Below are 23,135 nucleotides of genomic sequence, written 5' to 3'. Positions count from 1 at the left end.
CTAGAGACCTGTTCAGATCCGAGAGACCTGTTCGGATCCGAGGGACCTGTTCGGATCCGAGGGACCTGTTCAGATCCGAGAGTAGAAATATAGAGTGAAAGAAACCTCCGACTGGGTGCTGCCATCGCTATCAATAAACAAGCAATATTGGCCAAATTTTGAGTTGCAAGTGTCTGACACAGATTACAAGCTTGAGCAGTTCTCATCACACAAACACTACATGAACAGAGGACAGGTCCAATCGGGTCCAGTCGGTAAATCAGTTTTAATATCACATACCCAACACCCGTGGTAATTATATCAGACCCGACCAAGATCCGAGACAAAAGTTCGGAAAAGTAAGGCTATATTACTCTAGCAGCACACAGGGCTTTGTGTCCTGGCTGGCCTATCCAGTCTTAATGATGACATCACCGCTGTCTCTCTGTCTTGAGTGGTGCAGCATAATACTCATCTGTCCTCAGGCCCATTGGAGAGGCTGGGAAGTCAGAGCCCCAATTACAGGAAGTTAACCTCACTTCGTGGACAGACTCACGATGCCTCGACATGTCCCACAGACCTGCTAAAATAGACAACTGATAGGGAGAAGGGACTACTGTATGGGGTGGGGGTGGGAAGTGTCAGTCAGAAGCTTCATTCACCTCTCCCCTCCACCCCGCCCAGTCTAATCTGACAGCCCCATGAATTCGGGCCCTCCAAATGTCTGTCAGCAGCCAGATTTAGGCCTGTGGCTGTTTCGGCTGCGGTGGCTGTGTGTGTTGTGGTTCTGTTAATATGTCCCTGTGGACACTGCTCTGTGCTGCAGCAGCCAACCAGGCAGGCAGCGGGCCCAAAGCTGCAGTGATTGAAATGCGGAGTGCAAACAGGACAAGGTTTCCCGTGCCACAGCGAAATACCATCCATTAGAGAAGAACACTATCCGCAGAGCCCGGCCCGGCCAGGTGATGGAGGTCATGTACTGTGAGCACGACCAACCGCAGGCTCCATTACACTATTCATTTGGAGGTTGGATTTCATAATTTATAATATGACTTCTAACAGTCAATTGTGACAGTGATGTGGAATAATGATGGATTAAGATGCTACTTTTGATATTTTTTGTAAACTGTCTGCTGCAGGAGCCAATTACAGTGTATTTTAAAATATAGACATAGAGCCTGAAATAGAGTGAGTCTGTATCTGTCTGAGCAGTATTCATGTGAGGGAATCCAGTTTGTTTTTTTAGAATGGGAATTATTTCTCTTAATCTGGCTGCAAGCTTTATGCTACTTAGACTACTAGATTTGGGGCACATCAGGAGGGTGCATAATATGCGCAGATTTAGGAGTTTTTTTGTTGTCAAAAACTCCCTCTTGTCAACTCAACGTGCTTATCAGCTCAACGGGGATGCTCAGCCTGGAGCGCTATGTACCCTGTGGAAACTGTAGTATGAGTATACAGTGCATTCTGAAAGTATTCAGACCCCTTGACTTTTTCCACATTTTGTTACGTTACAACTTTATTCTAAAATGGATTCAATTGTTTCCCCCCCCTCATCAATCTACACACAATACCCCATGATGACAAAGCAAAAACAGGTTTTTAGACATTTTTGCAAATGTATAAACAAACTTACAACTGAAATATCACATGTACATACGTATTCAGACCCTTTACTCAGTACTTTGTTGAAGAACCTTTGGAAGTGTTTACAGCCTTGATTCTTCTTGGGCATGATGCTACAAGCTTGGCACACCTGTGTTTGGGGAGTTTGTCTCATTCTTCTCTGCAGATCCTCTCAAGCTCTGTCAGGTTGGATGGGGATCGTTGCTGTACAGCTATTTTCAGGTCTCTCCAGAGATGTTCGATCGGGTTCAAGTCCAGGCTCTGGCTGGGCCACTCAAGGACATTCAGAGACTTGTCCCAAAGCCACTCCTGCGTTGTCTTGGCTGTGTGCTTACGGTCATTGTCTTGTTGGAAGGTGAACCTTCACCCCAGTCTGAGGTCCTGAGCGCTCTGGAGCAGATTTTCATTAAGGATCTGTCTGTACTTTGCTCCGTTCATCTTTACCTTGATCCTGACTAGTCTCCCAGTCCATGTCGCTGAAAAACATCCCCACAGCATGATGCTGCCACCACAATGCATCACTGTAGGGATGGTGCCAGGTTTCCTCCAGACGTGATGCTTGGCATTCAGGCCAAAGAGTTCAATCTTGGTTTCATCAGACCAGAGAATCTTGTTTGTCATGGTCTGAGAGTCTTTAGGTGCCTTTTGGCAAACTCCAAGCGGGCTGTCATGTGCCTTTTACTGAGGAGTGGCGTCCATCTGGCCACTCTACCATAAAGGCCTGATTGGTGGAGAGCTGCAGAGATCGTTGTCCTTCTGGAAGGTTCTCCAATCTCCACAGGGGAACTCTGGAGCTCTGAGTTCTTGGTCACCTCCCTGACCAAGGCCCTTCTCCACCTAGGAAGAGTCTTGGTGGTTCCAAACTTCTTCCATTTAAGAATAAGGGAGGCCACTGTGTTCTTAGGGACCCTCAATGCTGCCAAAATGTTTTTCTACCTTTCCCCAGATCTGTGCCTCAACACAATCCTTCCTCGGAGCTCTACGGACAATTCCTTCGACCTCATGGCTTGGTTTTTGCTCTGACATGCATTGTCAACTGTGGGACCTTATATAGACAGGTGTGTCTTTCCAAATCATTTACAAATGAATTTACCACAGGTGGACTCCAATCAAGTTGTAGAAACATCTCAATGATGATCAATGGAAACAGGATGCACCTGAGCTCAATTTAAAGTCTCATAGCAAAGGGTCTGAATACTTTTTTACTTTAATACATTTGCAAACATTTCTAACAAACTGTTTTTGCTTTGTCATGATGGGGTATTGTGTGTAGATTTATGAGGAAAAGGCTGTAATGTAACAAATTATGGAAAAAGTCAAGGGGTCTGAATATTTTCCAATTGCAATATAGTCTTGTTTTGTTTTGGTTCCTAATGTATTTTGTTCACAATATTATATTGGGTGCAGTGTGCAAATTGTGCTCTTTTCAGAGTGACCGTTTGACCCATCTCCCTGGGGTCACTGGCTTACAGTAGCAGCGCTGATGGCTCCTGGGTAATATGAACCGGTTGTTTGGATAGAAAATGTATACATTTTTTGTGTTCAGAGGTTCTTGGTGGCAGAAGCATTTGTTTGTACTGCCTTTGATTTTCCAACAGCTTGTAATAATTTTCGACACACATTAAGGATATAACATGCTTAGAGAATGTGTTTATATTTTTGGTGTCTCATCAGGTAAATCAATTAACGTTCAGATCAATGTCCATTTTCCCAGAATTTTTGACTGTCTTTGTATGTGTAAAGTTGACACAGATGTTTTCCTTGTGTGAATGTGCCTGGCATGGATAAAGCCCATCACAGCATTGACATCCAATGGCTAATGTAATCACAGCTTGTGTGCTGCAGGACTGACTGAGAGGAACCTTAATCTCTCCCAGTTTCTCGCTGCCAAATTGGCTCAATCTGCCAGGGAGAAACATCACTGAGTTCTCTGCTGCCGCCTTTCAAAGGGCCTTTTTTGATGTGGGCTCGAGGTGTTTGATCCAGTATGCTGTATCTCAGCATTTTGATTTGGTGAGTCTGCTGTCCACAGCATGTGAAGGGACTTCATAGGGATCAGTAGTCCAGCATCAGTGACAGAGAGGGGGAATTGAGAGCCCTGCCTCCAGCTGAACAGACTTATGTCGATCAGATACTGTACTCTGGACACATTTTTTTGATAGATCGAAACCTCATGATTTTTGTAACACCGTATAAGTAATTACATAAGTATGTTTCTATTGGTTTATTGAATGACCTAATAATCTACTTTGGGAATTCATTTGAGGAATTTAATGATGAGGTTTAAGGCATCATTTTGCTTAGGTTGGAGAAAATAATTACAACTTTTTGGATTTGGCTGAACTTTCATGTTCCACCCCAGATGTTTATGCTGAAATTGGTTTGAAAAGGTTAGAGCCGTTATCTGGAATTGAACATGTCAGCAACTTCTAACTCAGAAAGAGTCAGAAAGCCGTCAGGCAAAAATCACATCCAAATATGACTCTGCAGGCAGGTTTGTGAAATCCAGATATCCCTTTCAACCCTATAGAATAGAAATGTTGGCACATTTGTAATGCTGTCCTGGAGTTTCTAAAAGCAGCTAGCCGACTGACTCTGTCCCCCCGGACATGTCATGAGAAAGCACATCTGGAAAACCCTGAAATGTAAAAAAATGTTTTTTTTGCAAATGCTTCCAGATACATTTTTTGTTCTGCAGCCATTTTCATACTCCCACACAGTCAGATGATTAAACTTGGAGAACATTAGCTTGCTTACCTCAAGGCCCAAAGAGAGAGTAGGTAATAAGACTCAGTCCAGTACTTTCCACTGTGCTGCCTGCTAGCCTGCTACAAAACCTAGGAGGATGGCGGAGGCCACATCAGTAACAGAGCACTGTACACAGCAGGCAATTAGCAGGCAGGGATCCTGTGTCACTGTGTAATTGTTTACCTATCCAGACCAGATCTATATGTTTGTATTATTCAACACCAGTCAGTCAGCTTAATGTACATTCCCCAACTGTTTCCTCTCTTCGCCTAGTTAGAGAAAGTTGGTGTCAATATGAAATGAGAGGCTGTGCAATTATTAAGTTTACAGTACGTTCTAATACAAAAACTCTGTTTATTTCACGATTGTAGCCAGTTGGAGCAAGATGAGCACGCAGTGGATTAGCAGACAGACAGAGCTGTAGGGTCAGTATGGAAGCCTGAGCATTGAGCAACCAGCTCCACAGTCAGCCTAGCCATGCCCTGCTGCTGAGTGCCCTGGTGACCAGCCCTGGCCTTGGCACCATGACCAGTCTGAAGCGCCCACCCATGGAGCGCATCGTCGGGGGTTCTATCCCTGCCTCTGACGAGTTCTACACCCGCCACCTTCGCCTGGCCAACGGAGGGGCACGTACAGACAGCGCCCAGCTTCAAGGGGGCCCGGGGGTGCCCAAAATGGGGGTGCGGGCACGGGTTGCCGAATGGCCCCCGAGGAAGGACTTGGGAGCTCTGTGGCAAGTTACCATGGAGCCAGACTCCCCAGGCCTGGCCGGAGGGGGGCAGAGCCACCTGAAACTAGGTCACCTGATGAGCCCCCAGGACTCCTCCATGCTCCGCAACATCCAGAACACACTGAAGAGTAAAACCCAGGGGGCCAGCTACAGCCCAGACAGCCACTACCTGTCCCCGGGAGACTACAGAGTCCCATCCCACAGGAACACCGGCCGCATCCGCCAGCGCAGCAACAGTGACATCACCATCAGTGAGCTGGACGGTGGGGGGGACAGTGGGGAGGACTTGGGCCCCTCAGGGGCCAAGTGGTCCCCTCTACACAGAGAGTATGGCAGTACCTCCTCTATAGACCAGCACGGGGCGTCAGGGGAGAGTTTCTTTGAGATGCTGAAGGGCTACCAGGGAGTGAAGCCTGACCAGCGCAGCCCCGCGCCAGACAGACTAGAGGATCTGCTGACTGCTGGACTCAAGCAGGCCTCAATAGAACTACATGAGGAGACTAGTGAGAGCCAGGCATCCAGCAGAGTCAAGGAGAGAGAGAAGCCCCCAAAGAGACGCTCCAAGTCTGAGACAGGGGGCGAGTCTATATTCCGTAAACTACGCAGCGTGCGGGGGGAATCTGACTCGCCCCGAGCCGGGTCTGATGCTGAGGACGGCCGTTCAGACGATGGGGTCACCCCCCTCAAGCCCTGGGTCTGCCAGAGGGGCTTCTCCCACTACGACGTGCAGAGCATGATGTTTGACCTGAAAAAGGTGATCCAGAGCAGGCAGACGGCGGCAGTGAAGAGGAAGAACACCACCACGGGGGCGTCTGCTGCGGCTGCAGCCTCCACCACCTCCACCGTGTCCTCCACCCAGAGTATGGCCTATAGCTCCCCCACTGGCAGTCAGGAGGAGCTCAGCACCGGGGCCAGGGACAGCCCCAGCATGGACTGCGGGGATGAGCAGAGCAATGAACTGCTCCTCAACTGCCCCTGTTTCTGCAACGAGATTGGGGCCACCTGCAGGCGCAGGGCAGGGGGCGGTCCCCCCAGACAGGGGAGTGGGGGCTCAGGGACCATGGGAGGCGAGAACAGCCTGTTTGAGTCGTCCCTCAGCTCCCACTGCACTAACGCTGGGGTGGCAGTGCTGGAGGGGCCCAAGGACAACCCCAGTGCCCTCAGTGATCGGGGCAAACACTACATCGTAGAACACGTGGACCTGGGAGCCTACTACTACAGGAAGTTCTTCTACCTTAGAGGTGAGAACATACACGATGCAGAACATACACAATGAAACTTATTCGCTTACAAACATTATACAGTACATGAAGAACTATAACACTAGAATGTAAAAGATAAACAAACAGTCTTACACAGCCCATCGTTTAATACAGTTACCAAATTCAAGTGTATGTTTCTACATTATTTTATTTCACTTTACTTCCCTTTCTCCCTATCCCCCCTCTCTCTCTCTCTCTCGCTCGCACTCCCTCTGTTCTATCTCTCTGTCACTCTCCCTCCTTCCCTCCCTCTATCTCTCGCTCGCTCTCCCTCTCTCTCTCCCTCAGAACACTGGAACTACTTTGGGATGGATGAGGCTCTGGGTCCGGTGGCTGTGAGTCTGCGCAGGGAGAAACAGGAGGAGCACAAAGAGCACGGCCAGCAGTACAACTACCGGGTCATCTTCAGAACCTCAGAGGTCAGACAGCTAGCCTCCTGACATTACAACCGCTCTCCCTAGATCATGTCACTTATTACGTGATCAAAGATTCCCTTAGTATAGGGGTGTCAAACTCATGTTAATGACTCCCGCTAGATAGATAGAGATTTCTGTTGTTTTAAAATCATGTCACATTGATTGTCTGTAGATTTGTTTTTCTGTAGATCAGTCGCTCTCCCCTATCTCTGTCTGCCTGGTAGGTTCACATTATGTAAGAAGCTCAGAGGGCCATCAGCTGTCCTCTCGGATCAGCTCTGTGTATAGAAACTATAGGAAACGCTCTCATCCTCCACACATCTCCACGACCTGTCAATGCTACACAACCCCAAACCACTATAGAGAACCCTTCTTTTACATTTCACTGGAAAATCATGGCCACTTTTAGTTGGAAGGTCATGCTTTTGGTTATGGAGTGACTGCGAAACAGCACCATTTCCTTCCCAGCTATAGATTTCAGACACCTGCCTTGGAGTGTTCAGAGATGGTTGTCTTAGGGTTTTCCCCCGGTTGGATGGTGGACAGGTGTGTGTGATTAGACCCTCCAGCTCTGTGTGAGACATCCCGGGACCCCAGGGCCCCAAACTTGGGGAACACTGGACGTTTGTTAGGGTCCTCTCCGAGGGGTGTGGGAGAGAAAGTTCCCCTCCGTTCCAGCTGCATATAATACCAGAGTGATTGAGTTCACTGCCACTGCTGAACACAATGCACACTCTGTGTAAACATTATGCTTCGCTGAACAACCCCCACTCCACCCTCCACTTCCTACTTCCCCAGGCCAAAAGTTTGATTCATAACTGAGCCTTGTTCTTTTCTGTTGCTTTATGTCAGATTCTTTTAGCTAAATAGTTATAAACTAACTCAGGAGATGTTATGGTGTTTGGGAAGCAGAACTGACATGTTCATTTTGTTCCATCTTGAAAATAAAGTTCCATGAACTGGGGATTCCTGAGGCACATTCCTCCACTTACACTTCTCTCTCTTCCTCTCCTCCTTTATCCCTCCATCTAGTTGACCACACTCCGGGGGTCTATTCTGGAGGACGTGGTCCCCTCGTCCTCTAAGCATGGCACTACCCGCGGGCTGCCCCTGAAGGAGGTGTTGGAGCACCTGCTACCAGAGCTGGACGTGCCCTGCCTCCGCCTGGCCCTCAACACACCCAAGGTCACAGAACAGCTGATGAAACTGGACGAACAGGGGGTAGGAGGATACACACTCACATGACATAAAAAGACTCCCTGAATAGCCCTGAGTCATGCTACAGCTGTATGTTGTTAATGGGGCAGTTATCATATTTCATAGATGGCAGACCTTTGGTTGTCTCTACTATTGGCACTATAACATATATTCTGTAGTTTTGCACTGCAAAAATGTCTTAACATTATATCTCTCTCCCCCCCACCCCCCCATCCTCCTCTCTAGCTGAGTTTCCAGGTGAAGGTGGGGGTGATGTACTGCAGGGCAGGGCAGAGCAGTGAGGAGGAGATGTACAACAATGAAATGGCGGGCCCTGCCCTGGAAGAGTTCCTACAGCTGCTAGGGGAGAGAGTCCGCCTCAAAGGCTTTACCAAGTACCGCGCCCAGCTCGACATCAAGAGTACGCTCACACACACACACACACACACACACACACACACACACACACACACACACACACACACACACACACACACACACACACACACACACACACACACACACACACACACACACGCAGCAAAGACAGTGCGTTTAAAACTGTGATTGGTATTTTTACTTGACCAAGGATGCAGTGTGACAGGCTCCTGTGTGGGAATCTCTCTGACCCTCTCTCTGACCCTCTCTCTGACCCTCTCTCTGACCCTCTCTCTGACCTCACAGCATGAATTATGAGTCCTTCTGTACAATCTGCTTAATATCTGCTGTAGGTGGTGCTCTGCCTTGCATGTTAGCAGCTACAGGTTTGGGGTAATCTCTGTAATCTAGAGAGCCTTTCCTGTCCTGTCCTCTCACATGTTTTATGTGCAATCCCGTTTACTTCATGTAGCCTGTCTTGTAACCCCTCATTTCCCCTTGCTTGTCTTATCACTCCACTATACCTGTTCCTCTGACCAACCCTTTCTCATACCCCTAGCTCTCTCTCTTTTCTCCCTCCCTCCCTCCCTCCCTCCCTCCCTCCCTCCTTCTGTCTCTGGTGTATTGAGGACTAAATCAGGTCCGCTATGGCTGGCCCACACACTCCACTACATCTTTTATATTCCTCATGAGAGCAGAGCAGGAAATGGCAGCTCATCCCAATCATGCACTTAATTACATTTGGCTATTTTTGTCACTTCCTCTGTCCCTAAACTCAATGAATATGAACATTCCTATTTTGTCCATACATTTTGATTGTGGTGGCTGCCTGGGTAATCTGGATACCCAGAACCAAATCACAATAAACTTTTCTCCTAGGGTTATGGTAGACTGATAGGGTTGTGGTATAATTGTCCACCCCTTACAATGCCTGCAGTAATGCACAAGAAGCTGTGCTATATCTTTAATATAGTTACATGTAAAGGGCGTTTTGTTTAAGCAACAATAGTATTGAGAGGGCTCAATCTGTATGACTACGATTATTTGTTTTTGTTTTCCTATCACACTATCCGGGCAGACATTGATCAGTCTATGCTATTATGGCTTGTTGTTTGTGCTATGTAACAGGAGACAGTCTAGTACCAGGATCATCAACTCATTTCAGCCGCGGGCCAATTTGTTCTCAAGCGGATGGTCAGGGGGACGGAACATAATTCTAAATAATTTGTAGACTGCAAATTGACCGCAAGAAGCCCAAACAGATACAATATTTCACAAAAACATAATCATTTCAAACCTTGCTTACATTTGTATACAATCACATATATCTCTCTATTATGGATTGGAATACTTTGGAACAGATTTCCAAATTTAAAATAACTTGGAGCTGATTTGCTAGTGTTTTTATTCTTTTATCTCCCAATGAAATAAAATAAATAATCTTTGTTTTTTCTTGGAAAAGTTTGGAGGCCAAATAATATCACCTGTGGGCCAAATTCGGCACACAGGCCGTGAGTTGGGGAACCATGACCTAGTACCTAAAGCACTGAGCAGATAGGTTGCTGCTGGAGGACAGAGTTGGGTTGCAGTAGCAGTACAATGGGGCCTTACATTGTGATGCTCCTATCTCTTCCTCCAGCTGATTCCACTGGAACCCACTCCCTTTACACGGCCTACAGGGACTATGAGATCATGTTCCATGTGTCTACAATGCTGCCCTACACACCCAACAACAAACAACAGGTACGGAAGGGCTCTATGATATCGCATAAGGAAAATCAAAATGACATGCATTTGGATAACATGTTATGTCATAGATGGATTAAATTATTAATCAAGTTTAATTCAAGAAGAATAGGATATTAATTGAGATGTTGTCATTGAGATTCCTTCATTCTGTGTTGTAGTTGCTGAGGAAGAGACACGTTGGGAATGACATCGTCACCATCGTGTTCCAGGAGCCGGGAGCCCTCCCCTTCACCCCCAAGACCATCTTCTCCCACTTCCAACACGTGTTCATCATCGTCCGCGTACACAGCCCCTGCTCCGACAACACCTGCTACAGGTGAGTGTAGACCGCAGTGAAAGCGTGGTCAGACCACTAGAGGACCTGGCAGTCACAAGCAACCTGGAAATCCCCTGGTGCTACAACAGTGGTTGTTCTGAACAACTCATGCAGGTAGATAACATAAAGAGGAAGAGAACCACTGGAAGGCATGGTACAAACCCAGATCAAATGTATTGTGTAACTATTAGCCCTACTCTCCTCTCCACTCTATCTCTCTGTAGCCAGGGTACTGTAGGCAGTGTATACATTTGTTTGATTATGGTTGACTAGGAGAGATCACCCCTGCAGCTGACTAGCTGATGGGATGGGCCCCTACTCTACTGTTTTCCCTACCCCCTGTGATCGCGGAGCTCTGTGGCATTCTCACTCAAGCACTCACCCCCCTACCACACACGCACACACACTCACTCACGCACTCACTCAACCCTCCTGCCTGCCACACTGCCTTGGAGCAATGGAGTCGGAGCGATCCGAAGGAGTTAGCGGCATGCACATCAAGGATTCCCTTGCTGGACGAGCGAATCAGAGGATTCTTGAGCAGCCGAGCAGAGCTCTGTCCCTCAGTGCTCACAGACCCTCCACGGGAACACTTGTACTGGCTCTGGGTCTGAGCTTAAACCTCATCAAAGTTGGGCTAATTTATTCTGAACCCTCCCCTCTCCAGCGCTGCCTGCTAAAGATTGGAAGCCCTCCTCAGCTGAAGTTATTCTTTTTTAAAGGGAACATCTTTTGATTCGAAGCCAACAAGTGTTGTTGAGGAGAAGGAGCCTGATTGGTTTGGAGCCTGGGATGCCATTTCAAAGAGGAGTAAGAAACGCACAAGATCTAGCAACAGAACAACGGTTGGACGGCAGCGTGAGCAGCTATAATTAGTTGGAGAAAGATGTGTGTACCTGCAGTAGTGTGATCAGACCAAACAGACAGGAGAGGATTCACTTCAAGGATACTTCTTTTTGTAATGCCGAGCCAAGTCAGGAGTGAGTAGAGGCACTACGGAAGACAAAGGTGGGTCTGGGGTGTGTGTGTGTGTGGGGGGGGAATCTGAGGTGTGATGCTGATGACCTGTGTGAAAAAGAGGGGTCAGTGGACAGAGAGGTTTCAGCATGTTCACACACACACACACACACACACACACACACACACACACACACACACACACACACACACACACACACACACACACACACACCTGCCCTACTGTGATTTATCTCATAGTTCAATATACATCTACTTTTTTTATTGGATCATTTATTTTGTCTTACGTTATGGTTGCATTTTGATTGATCAGACTATACAGTAGCTTTAAATATTGATAGTGGTACAGCCTAGTGATACAGCCTAGTGATAATCTTGTGCTATCAACTGCTGTCCAAACACAGATAGATTAACTCAGCCCTATTGCATAACGATCAGAGCTTTGTTCAGAAAAATAGGGAGTAGCCTCCTCCGCTCCACTCCTCTTCCCTGTAATCTGGGGCTGGCTGAGAGTGGCCGTCTAAGTGGTAGCTGGCTTGTCAGATGTGCTGAATGTATATTTATATACGCCGGCCTGGTTTAGCGAGGCTTGGGCTGTAATGTCACATGCGATCGTTATGTTATCTGTTTAATGGACTGAGGCTTGTCATGACTCTGACATCAGCCTACTCGAGCCTGGCCTGCAGTGGGTTTCTATAGTGCTGCTGTTCAGCCTTACCTCACCATTGTTGGGTTGTATGAATCAGAACTAGGTTAGCTTTCATGCTAACTTGTCTCATTGTGTTGTGAGTAGAAAAGAAACCTGCCATGTAGCCTGCCAAAGACTGATGTATTGTCAGTGTGTGTATGGGAAATCAGGTGGTTACCAATGGATATGAGACAGTGTTTCAAATCCAGGTCTACTTCATGACTAATGAATAGTAATTCAACTCTAGGAGTCCTATTGTGGAGCAACAATGGTAGTTGACTGGGAAGAATAGTAGATCTAAGGAGAGCCTTGCCTATAGGAAGACTCACACCCTCCCTCAGGAAGACTCACACCCTCCTTTAGGAATCCTCACACCCTCATTTAGGAAGACTCACGCCCTCATTTAGGAAGACTCACACCCTCATTTAGGAAGACTCACGCCCTCCTTTAGGAAGACTCACGCCCTCCTTTAGGAAGCCTCACGCCCTCATTTAGGAAGACTCACGCCCTCATTTAGGAAGACTCACGCCCTCCTTTAGGAAGACTCACGCCCTCCTTTAGGAAGACTCACGCCCTCCTTTAGGGAAGCCTCACGCCCTCCTTTAGGAAGACTCACGCCCTCCTTTAGGAAGACTCACGCCCTCCTTTAGGAAGACTCACGCCCTCCTTTAGGAAGACTCACGCTCTCCTTTAGGAAGCCTCACGCCCTCCTTTAGGAATACTCAGGCCCTCCTTTAGGAAGACTCACGCCCTCCTTTAGGAAGACTCACGCCCTCCTTTAGGAAGACTTACGCCCTCCTTTAGGAAGACTCACACCCTCCTTTAGGAAGACTCACGCCCTCCTTTAGGAAGACTCACGCCCTCCTTTAGGAAGACTCACGCCCTCCTTTAGGAATACTCACGCCCTCCTTTAGGAATACTCAAGCCCTCCTTTAGGAATACTCAAGCCCTCCTTTAGGAAGACTCACGCCCTCCTTTAGGAATACTCAAGCCCTCCTTTAGGAATACTCAAGCCCTCCTTTAGGAACCCTCACGCCCTCATTTAGGAAGATTCACGCCCTCCTTTAGGAAGACTCACGTGAAATGGAACAATAGGGAAAACTCTATAAGGATGTCACTCCTCGTCTTTCCCAGTCTATTCTACTGTTTTCTGCACTCTAGGCCCAGTGTCACCAAACCAAATTAATTTCTGTCTTGTGCAAAGTGTGTAAGTTCTCCCTGAGTGGATAGGTATAAGAAATATAGTAAAAGCTACATATTGCCGTCTTGCTTCCTCCTATTCAATTCTCTCAGATCTAGTGCCCTGGGGATCCATTGAGATTGGGTGTAGGACTCCGTCTTTCAGTGTGCTTACTAATTAGTGACCTCTCCCTCTCTCTCTCTCTCTTTCTCTCTCTCCTCTCCCCAGCGTGGCTGTGACTCGTTCCAGGGATGTGCCCTCCTTTGGCCCCCCTATCCCCAAGGGCGTAACCTTCCCCAAGTCCAGCGTCTTCAGGGACTTCCTGCTGGCCAAGGTCATCAACGCTGAGAACGCCGCCCACAAGTCTGAGAAGTTCGGAGCCATGGCGACACGCACGCGACAGGAGTACCTGCGGGACCTGGCAGAACGTCACGTGACCGGCACGCCGGTTGAGCCCACAGGGAAATTCCCCTTCATCTCATTGGCTCACAAGCGGAGAGAGAGGGTGCGGCCATACAGTGGGGCAGAGCTACGGAGCCTGGGGGCGGTGACATGGCCAGTGCATGCGGAGGACCAGGTAGCCGGGGCAGAGAGGGAGTGTCTACTGGCCATCTCCAACGACTTCCTCATCCTGTTGGACCAGGAGGCCAAAGCCGTGGTCTTCAACTGCGCCACGCGCGACGTCATTGGCTGGTCCTCGGGCAGCCCCGCCTCCATGAAGATCTACTATGAGCGTGGGGAGAGTGTGTCGCTGCGCTCCATCAACAACAACACGGAGGACTTTGGAGAGGTGGTCAAACGCCTGGAGGTCAGTAGCAGCACAGTTAGTCTGTGTATTATTACTGGCTGATGGCCTAAAATAATATTTCATACACCATCTGTTGTGACAATTACAGGTCTTCCATGCTTCAAGCCATATAAGATATTTTCCTCACTAACAAATGTGTTATAATGAATACATCTCTCATCTCCTCTGACTGTCCTCTGACTATCCATCTCCTCTGACTATCCATTATGTTCAAAGGAGATATCTTATAGCACTCAGCATTGTGGTGAAATAGCCAGTGTGACCTTATTTGGGGAGGTAGTTTAATCATTCACATGAGATTAGGCAAAGCCAGTTGTCTTCAATGAAAGATTAACGCTGTTTGCTAAGGCTTATTTAATGTTTGTGTTTAGTTAGTGTGTCAGTGTTGTAGCATAATATCCTGCTCTGGCTCTGTTGTGGTTGCCTGGAGCTCTACAGTACCAGTTAAAAGATTAGACACACCTACTCATTCCAGAGTTTTTTTCATTTTTTTACTATTTTACATTGTAGAATAATAGTGAAGGCATCAAAACTATGAAATAACAAATATGGAATCATGTAGTAACTAAAAAAGTGCTAAACAAATCAAAATATATTTTATATTTGAGATTCTTCAAAGTAGCCACCCTTTGCCTTGATGACAGTTTTGCACACTCTTGGCATTCTCTCAACCAGCTTCATGAGGTAGTCACCTGGAATGCATTTAAATTAACAGGTGTGCCTTGTTAAAAGTTAATTTGTGTAATTTCTTTCCTTCTTAATGCGTTTGAGCCAATCAGTTGTGTTGTGACAAGGTAGGGGTGGTATACAGAAGAGCCCTATTTGGTAAAAGACCAAGTCCATATTATGGCAAGAACAGCTCAAATAAGCAAAGACAAACGACAGTCCATCATTACTTTAAGACATAAAGGTCAGTCAATGCAGAAAACTTCAAGAACTTTCAAAGTGCAGTCGCAAAAACCATCAAGCGCTATGATGAAACTGGCTATCATGAGGGCCGCCACCGAAAAGGAAGACCCAGAGTTACCTCTGCTACAGAGGATAAGGTCATTAGAGTTACCAGCCTCAGAAATTGCAGCCCAAATAAATGCTTCACAGAATTCAAGTAACAGACACATCTCAACAGCAGCTGTTCAGAGACTGCGTGAATCATGCCTTCATGGTCGAATTGCTGCAAAGAAACCACTACTAAAGGACACCAATAAGAAGAAGAGACTTGCTTGGGCCAAGAAACACGATCAATGGACATTAGACCGGTGGTAATCTGTCCTTTGGTCTAGTGAATCCAAATTTGAGATTTTTGATTCCAACCGCCGTGTCTTTGTGAGACGCAGAGAAGGTGAACGGATCTGTGGTTTCCACCGTGAAGCATGGAGGAGGAGGTGTGATGGTGTGGGGGTGCATTGCTGGTGACACTGTTGGTGATTTATTTAGAATTCAAGGCACACTTAACCTGCATGGCTACCACAACATTCTGCAGCGATACGCCATCCCATCTTGTTTGCTCTTATTTTAATTTTATTTTTCCTTTATTTTACCAGGTAAGTTGACTGAGAACACGTTCTCATTTGCAGCAACGACCTGGGGAATAGTTACAGGGGAGAGGAGGGGGATGAATGAGCCAATTGTAAACTGGGGATTATTAGGTGCCCGTGATGGTTTGAGGGCCAGATTGGGAATTTAGCCAGGACACTGGGGTTAACACCCCTACTCTTACAATAAGTGCCATGGGATCTTTAATAACCTCAGAGAGTCAGGACACCCGTTTAACGTCCCATCCGAAAGACAGCACCCTACACAGGGCAGTGTCCCCAATCACTGCCCTGGGGAATTGGGGGATATTTTTTTAGACCAGAGGAAAGAGTGCCTCCTACAGGCCCTCCAACACCACTTCCAGCAGCATCTGGTCTCCCATCCAGGAACTGACCAGGACCAACCCTGCTTAGCTTCAGAAGCAAGCCAGCAGTGGTATGCAGGGTGGTATGCTGCTGGCTCTTAGTGGGACTATCATTTGTTTTTCAACAGGACAATGAACCAAAACACACCTTCGGGCTGTGTAAGGGCTATTTGACCAAGAAGGAGAGTGATGGAGTGCTGCATCAGATTACCTGGCCTCAACCCAATTGAGATGGTTTGGGATGAGTTGTACTGCAGAGTGAAGGAAAAGCAGCCAACAAGTGCTTAGCATATGCGGGAACTCCTTCAAGACAGTTGGAAAAGCATTCCTCATGAAGCTGGTTGAGAGAATGCCAAGAGTGAGCAAAGCTGTCATCAAGGGAAAGGGTGGCTACCTTGAAGAATCTCAAATATAAAATATATTTTGATTTGTTTAACACCTTTTTGGTTCCTACAATATTCCATATGTGTTATTTCATAGTTTTGATGTCTTCACTATTATTCTACAATGTAGAAAATAGTACAAATAAAGAAAAACCCTTGAACGAGTAGATGTGTCCAAACTTTTGACTGGTACTGTATATTAAGTACTTTGTTACAACCTCTTTCCACCTGACGCTGGGTCAGAAGGCCAGGCAGGGTTACTACCTGTGTCTCCTTAAACACTCGCCCCTGTACACAAACACTTTAATTGAAGGGTGCTGCATCCGCTGGTGATAGATTCAATCTGTGCTGGCGTGTGTCTGTGCTGGCATGTGTATCAGATCTTTGCCATGGGGCACATTTGGGGTTTTATGGTGTGCTTTACAGTAGCAGCCAACAGAATAGTTAAGATTAAAAGATTCAGACTTCAGCCAACGTTGTCTGTCTTTTGATTTCAAATCAAAGTGTGAGGTGTAGACCTTACAGTGAAATGCTTACTTACAAGCCCTTAACCAACAATGCAGTTTTAAGAAAATACCTAAACAAAGTAAGAGATAAAAATAACAAATAATTAAAGAGAAGTAGTAAAATAACAATAGCGGGGCTAGGGGGGGGGGGCAATGCAAATAGTCTGGGTAGCCATTTGATTAGATGTTCAGGAGTCTTATGGCTTGGGGGTAGAAGCTGTTTAGAAGCCGCTCCGGTACCACTTGCCGTGTGTTATTAGAGAGAACAGTCTATGACTAGGGTGGCTGGAGTCTTTGACAATTTTTAGGGCCTTCCTCTGACACCGCCTGGTATAGAGGTTCTGGATGGCAGGAAGCTTGGCCCCTGTGATGTACTGGGTCGTACGCACTACCCTCCGTAGTGCCTTGGGTTCGGAGCCCGAGCAATTGAATGGTCTCGATGGTGCAGCTGTAAAACCTTTTGAGGATCTGAGGACCCATGACAAATCTTTTCAGTGAGGACACATGCCAAATTTTCTCCATTACAGCCCCGTCGATGAGAATGGGGGCGTGCTCAGTCCTCCTTTTCCTGTAGTCCACAATCATCTCCTTTGTCTTGATCACATTGAGGGATAGGTTGTTGTCCTTGCACCACATGGTCAGGTCTCTGACCTCCTCCCTATAGGCTGTCTCATCGTTGTCGGTGATCAGGCCTACCACTGTTGTGTCATCGGCAAACTTAATGATGGTGTTAGAGTCGTGCCTGGCCATGCAGTCATGAGTGAACAGGGAGTACAGGAGGGGACTGAGCACGCACCACTGAGGGGCCCCTGTGTTGAGGATCAGCATGGCGGATGGGTTGTTACCTACCTTTACCACCTGGCGGCGGACCATTAGGAAGTCCAGGATCCAGTTGCAGAGGGAGCTGTTTAGTCCCAGGGTCCTTAGCTTAGTGATGAGCTTTGACGGCAGTATGGTGTTGAACGCTAAGCTGTAGTCAATTAACAGCATTCTCACATAGGTGTTCCTTTTGTCCAAGTGTGAAAGGGCAGTGTGGAGTGTGATAGAGGTTGCATCATCTGTGGATCTGTTGGGGTGGTATGCAAACTGGAGTGGGTCTAGGGTTTCTGGGATAATGGTGTTGATGTGGACTATGACCAGTCTTTCAAAGCATTTCATGGTGGTCTCCTTGAAACATGTTGGTATTACAGACTCAGACAGGGAGAGGTTGAACATGTCAGTGAAGACACTTGCCATTTGGTCAGCGCATACTCGGAGTACACGTCCTGGTAATCCGTCTGGCCCTGCGGCCTTTTGAATGTTGACCTGTTTAAAGGTCTTACTCACATTGGCTGCGGAGAGCGTGATCACACAGTCATCCGGAACAGCTGATGCTCTCGTGCATGTTTCAGTGTTACTTGCCTCGAGGCGAGCATAGATGTTATTTAGCTTGTCTGGTAGGCCCGTGTCACTGGGCAGCTCTCGGCTGTGCTTCCCTTTGTAGTCTGTAATAGTTTGCAAACCCTGCCACATCCGATGAGCGTCGGACCCGGTGTAGTACGATTTGATCTTAGTCCTGTATTGACGCTTTGCCTGTTTGATGGTTCGTTGGAGGGCATAGCGGGATTTCAAAGCTTCCGGGTTAGAGTCCCGCTCCTTGAATGCGGCAGCTCTACCCTTTAGCTCAGTGCGAATGTTGCCTGTAATCCATGGCTTCTGGTTGGGGTATGTACCTACAGTCACTGTGGGGACGACATCCTCGATGCACTTATTGATGAAGCCAGTGACTGATGTGGTGTACTCCTCAATGCTATTGGAAGAATAAAACAGTCCTGTAGTTTAGCATCTGCTTCATCTGACCACTTTTTTATAGACCGAGTCACTTGTGCTTCCTGCTTTAATTAAGCAGGAATCAGGAGGATAGAATTATGGTCAGATTTGCCAAATGGAGGGTGAGGGAGAGCTTTGTACGCGTCTCTGTCTGGAGTAAAGGTGGTCTAGAGTTTTTTTTCTCCCTTTGGTTGCACATTTAACATGCTGTTAGAAATTGATTTAAGTTTCCCTGCAGGATTCTGATGTTCTGTAGTAAAAACTCTTTCCTCACTTATCCACCTCTTCCTCCTACCCCTCCTTTTCCTCCTCCTTTTCTTCCTCCTATTTCTCGTCCTTCTCCTCTCCTGTCTGTCCATAGCTTCTGACGAAGGGCAGCCAGACCACAGAGATGATCCTGAGGAGGAACGGTTTGGGCCAGCTGGGCTTCCATGTGAACTTTGAGGGCATCGTAGCGGAGGTCGAGTCCTACGGGTATGCCTGGCAGGCGGGGCTGCGCCAGGGCAGCAGGCTGGTAGAGATCTGCAAGGTGGCCGTGGCATCGCTGTCCCACGAGCAGATGATCGACCTGCTGAGGACCTCCGTCACTGTCAAGGTGGTCATCATCCCCCCGCACGAGGACTCCACCCCTCGCAGGTACAGCTTATAGACAGCCAATCATCTATCCATCTACAGATATACCCTCCATCAGTCATATCAGTAGCATGCATTTGGGTACTGGGGCAGCATTGTAGTGTTTTTAGTGTATATTTCTGTTTCCTCTCACAGAGGCTGTTCAGAGCTGTACCACATGCCCCTGGTGGACTATAAGAACCACAAGGAGGGGATGCCCTATGAGTTTAAATTCCCCTTCCGCAGCAACAACAACAAGTGGCCCCGCACCTCCTCCAGCCCCCAGAGCCGCACCACAGCGGCGCTGGGGGGGACGCTCATCAAGGCCCCGGCTTCAGACTATCAGGACCGGGCCGGAGTCATCCCGCGCAGTGTGTCCAGCGATGGGCGCCCTCTCAACCCCAAAAGGTAAGACAGCCATCCCAGCTATTGATATGATATGTGGGGGAGGGAAGGTGTTCAAGCCTAGTGGTGGATAGTGCTGAGCGATTTGTGGTTTTTGAGGTTGGTTCGGTTTCAGTTTGGTTTTTGAAAAATAATCACGTTTTCAATTTCGGTTCAGATTTTTAATAAATGCATTATGTGAGTTCGATACTGTAACAACACAGAATAAAACAGTTGATAGCAGTGACTGCCCATTTCTATCACTTATTAGTCTCACTGCCGTTGAAAGAAGAGGACCAAGGCGCAGCGTGGCAGGCGTACATTTTCCTTTTATTTGAAAAGACGCCGAACAAAACAATAAACACTACAAAACAAACCGTGAAGCTGAAGGCTATGTGCCATAAACAAAGTCAACTTCCCACAAAGACAGGTGGGAAAAAGGGATACCTAAGTATGGTTCTCAATCAGAGATAACGATAGACAGCTGTCCCTGATTGAGAACCATACCCGGCCAAAACATAGAACAAAAATCATAGAAAACAAAAACATAGAATGTCCACCCCAAATCACACCCTAACCAAACCAAATAGAGACATAAAAAGGCTCTCTAAGGTCAGGGCGTGACAGTACCACCCCCCCCCCCCCCCCCCCCCCCCAAAGGTGCGGACTCCGGACACAAAACCTGAACCTATAGGGGAGGGTCTGGGTGGGCATCTATCCGCGGTGGCGGCTCAGGTGCAGGATGCAGACCACGCACCTCCACTGGCTCACCCCACTTTGGTGGCACCTCTGGTGCGGGGACCCTCGTCACCGACCCCGGACTGGGGACCCTTGCTGCGGGCCCCGGACTGGGCACCCTTGCTGCAGGCCCCGGACTGGGCACCCTCGTTGCGGGCCCCGGACTGGGCACCCTCGTTGCGGGCCCCGGACTGGGCACCCTCGTTGCGGGCCCCGGACAGGGGACTGTCGCTGGGGGCTCCGGACTGGAGACCGTCGCTGGAGGCTCCGGACTGGAGACCGTCGCTGGAGGCTCCGTGCCTTGACTCCTCACTGGAGGCTTCGTGCCATGGATCATCACTGGAGGCTTCTTGCCATGGATCATCACTGGAGGCTTCGTGCCATGAATCATCACTGGAGGCTTCTTGCCATGGATCATCACTGGAGGCTTCGTGCCATGGATCATCACTGGAGGCTTCGTGCCATGAATCATCACTGGAGGCTTCGTGCCATGAATCATCACTGGAGGCTTCGTGCCATGGATCATCACTGGAGGCTTCTTGCCATGGATCATCACTGGAGGCTTCGTGCCATGAATCATCACTGGAGGCTTCTTGCCATGGATCATCACTGGAGGCTTCGTGCCATGGATCATCACTGGAGGCTTCGTGCCATGAATCATCACTGGAGGCTTCGTGACATGAATCATCACTGGAGGCTTCGTGCCATGGATCATCACTGGAGGCTTCGTGCCATGGATCATCACTGGAGGCTTCGTGCCATGGATCATCACTGGAGGCTTCGTGCCATGGATCATCACTGGAGGCTTCTTGCCATGGATCATCACTGGAGGCTTCGTGCCATGGATCATCACTGGAGGCTTCGTGCCATGGATCATCACTGGAGGCTTCTTGCCATGGATCATCACTGGAGGCTTCGTGCCATGGATCATCACTGGAGGCTTTGTGCCATGGATCATCACTGGAGGCTTCTTGCCATGGATCATCACTGGAGGCTTCTAGCCATGGATCATCACTGGAGGCTTCGTGCCATGGATCATCACTGGAGGCTTTGTGCCATGGATCATTACTGGAGGCTTCTTGCCATGGATCATCACTAGAGGCTTCTAGCCATGGATCATCACTGGAGGCTTCGTGCCATGGATCATCACTGGAGTGAGGAGACGTATGGGCAGTCTGGTACGTGGAGCTGCCACAGGGCTCACCAAGCTGGGGAGACACACAGGAGGATTAGTTCTGGGCGCAGGCACAGGACTCACCAGGCAGGAGAGACATACAGGAGGCCCTGTCCTTGGCAGAGGCACCGGATACACTGGGCCGTGGAGGCGCACTGGAGGTCTCGAGCTAGGAGCCTGCCCAACCCGTCCTGGCTGGGTGGTTATCTTCACCCTGCAAATGCGGGGCGCTGGCACAGGACGCACTGGGCTGTGCAGACGTACCGGAGACAGTGCGCAGAGCCGGCGCAGGATATACTGGGCCGAGGAGGCGCACTGGAGACCTGGAGAGCAGGGCTGGCACAACCCATCCTGGCTGGATGCTCACCCTAGCCCGGCAGATGTGGGTAGCTGTAATGTAGCGCAACGGGCTAAGAACGCGCACTGGAGACACCGTGCGCTCCACTGCATAACACGGTGCCTGACCAGTACCAAGCTCGCCACGGTAAGCACGGGGAGTTGGCTCAGGTCTCCAACCTGACTCAACCAAACTCCCCGTGTGGGGGGGCTGCCTCTCGGGCTTCCTTGCCAGCCGTGTTCCCTCGTAACGCTGCCGCTCTGCTTTCGCTGCCTCCAGTTCCTCCCATGGACGGCGATACTCCCCAGCCTGCCTCCAGGGTCCCTTACCGTCCAGGATTTCCTCCCAAGTCCATGAATCCTGAACACGCTGCTACTCCTTACCACGCTGCTTGGTCCATTGGTGGTGGGAAGTTCTGTCACGGCCGTTGAAAGAAGAGGACCAAGGCGCAGTGTGGTGAGCGTTTTCCTTTTATTTGAAAAGACGCCAAACAAAACAATAAACACTACAAAACAAACCGTGAAGCTGAAGGCTATGTGCCATAAACAAAGTCAACTTCCCACAAAGACAGGTGGGAAAAAGGGCTACCTAAGTATGGTTCTCAATCAGAGACAACGATAGACAGCTGTCCCTGATTGAGAACCATACCCGGGCAAAACATAGAAATACAAAAATCATAGAAAACAAAAACATAGAATGCCCACCCCAAATCACACCCTGACCAAACCAAATAGAGACATAACAAGGCTCTCTAAGGTCAGGGCGTGACTATTAGGCTCTAACCATCATTTATTCACATTACTTTACTTAAATAATATATTTTGGTTGTTTATACTACATATTTGTTTGAGTATAATGATGTCATTATTATCAAATGAATAAACCCCCAATGAAGGTAGTGACTGCCCATTACTGCATATCACTTTTTAATAAACCATCCTTTATTCACATTACTTTACTTTAATAAAATATTTAAGTTTTTGATGGCTTACTATTTAATTCCAAGTCATCTTCTTATCTCTGCTCAGACAGTAGCAGCCAGCCAGCCATCTATCTCTGTGCTCCCCAAAAGAGTCATCCTTCAGGCTAGTAGGCTAGTCTAGCTGGCTGGCTAGCTGCCTGTTGTCTGACAAAATCACTATTTCAGTAGTTCTTCAAACTAGACAAGGCATACTTTTAAGGCTGCTAAATAACAAATACATTACATGACCAAAAGTATGTGGACACCTGCTTGTTGAAC

General features: G+C 48.2%; 1 protein-coding gene across 3 annotated transcripts in view; it reads left to right on the top strand.

Annotated features, from left to right (window-relative positions):
- The window catches only part of LOC120060225 (signal-induced proliferation-associated 1-like protein 1), an 86,780-nt gene that overhangs the window by 44,447 nt on the left and 19,198 nt on the right, over window positions 1-23,135 (top strand). For 2 of the 3 annotated variants that reach the window (XM_039009380.1, XM_039009378.1), the window contains exons 2-10: window positions 4,725-6,324; window positions 6,634-6,764; window positions 7,794-7,982; window positions 8,205-8,379; window positions 9,976-10,079; window positions 10,244-10,401; window positions 13,476-14,055; window positions 19,012-19,286; window positions 19,419-19,670. In XM_039009380.1, coding sequence (XP_038865308.1) covers window positions 4,878-6,324; window positions 6,634-6,764; window positions 7,794-7,982; window positions 8,205-8,379; window positions 9,976-10,079; window positions 10,244-10,401; window positions 13,476-14,055; window positions 19,012-19,286; window positions 19,419-19,670 — 3,311 coding nt within the window. In that variant the 5' untranslated portion in view covers window positions 4,725-4,877. Of the gene's footprint in view, window positions 1-3,449; window positions 3,619-4,724; window positions 6,325-6,633; window positions 6,765-7,793; window positions 7,983-8,204; window positions 8,380-9,975; window positions 10,080-10,243; window positions 10,402-13,475; window positions 14,056-19,011; window positions 19,287-19,418; window positions 19,671-23,135 lie in introns of those variants that run through there. The other variant, XM_039009379.1, reaches the window with a different exon arrangement.

The sequence above is a fragment of the Salvelinus namaycush genome, chromosome 15, assembly GCF_016432855.1.
Source record: "Salvelinus namaycush isolate Seneca chromosome 15, SaNama_1.0, whole genome shotgun sequence".
In the NCBI taxonomy this organism is placed as follows: Eukaryota; Metazoa; Chordata; class Actinopteri; order Salmoniformes; family Salmonidae; genus Salvelinus; species Salvelinus namaycush.
This window is presented reverse-complemented; position numbering and strand designations above follow the sequence as displayed.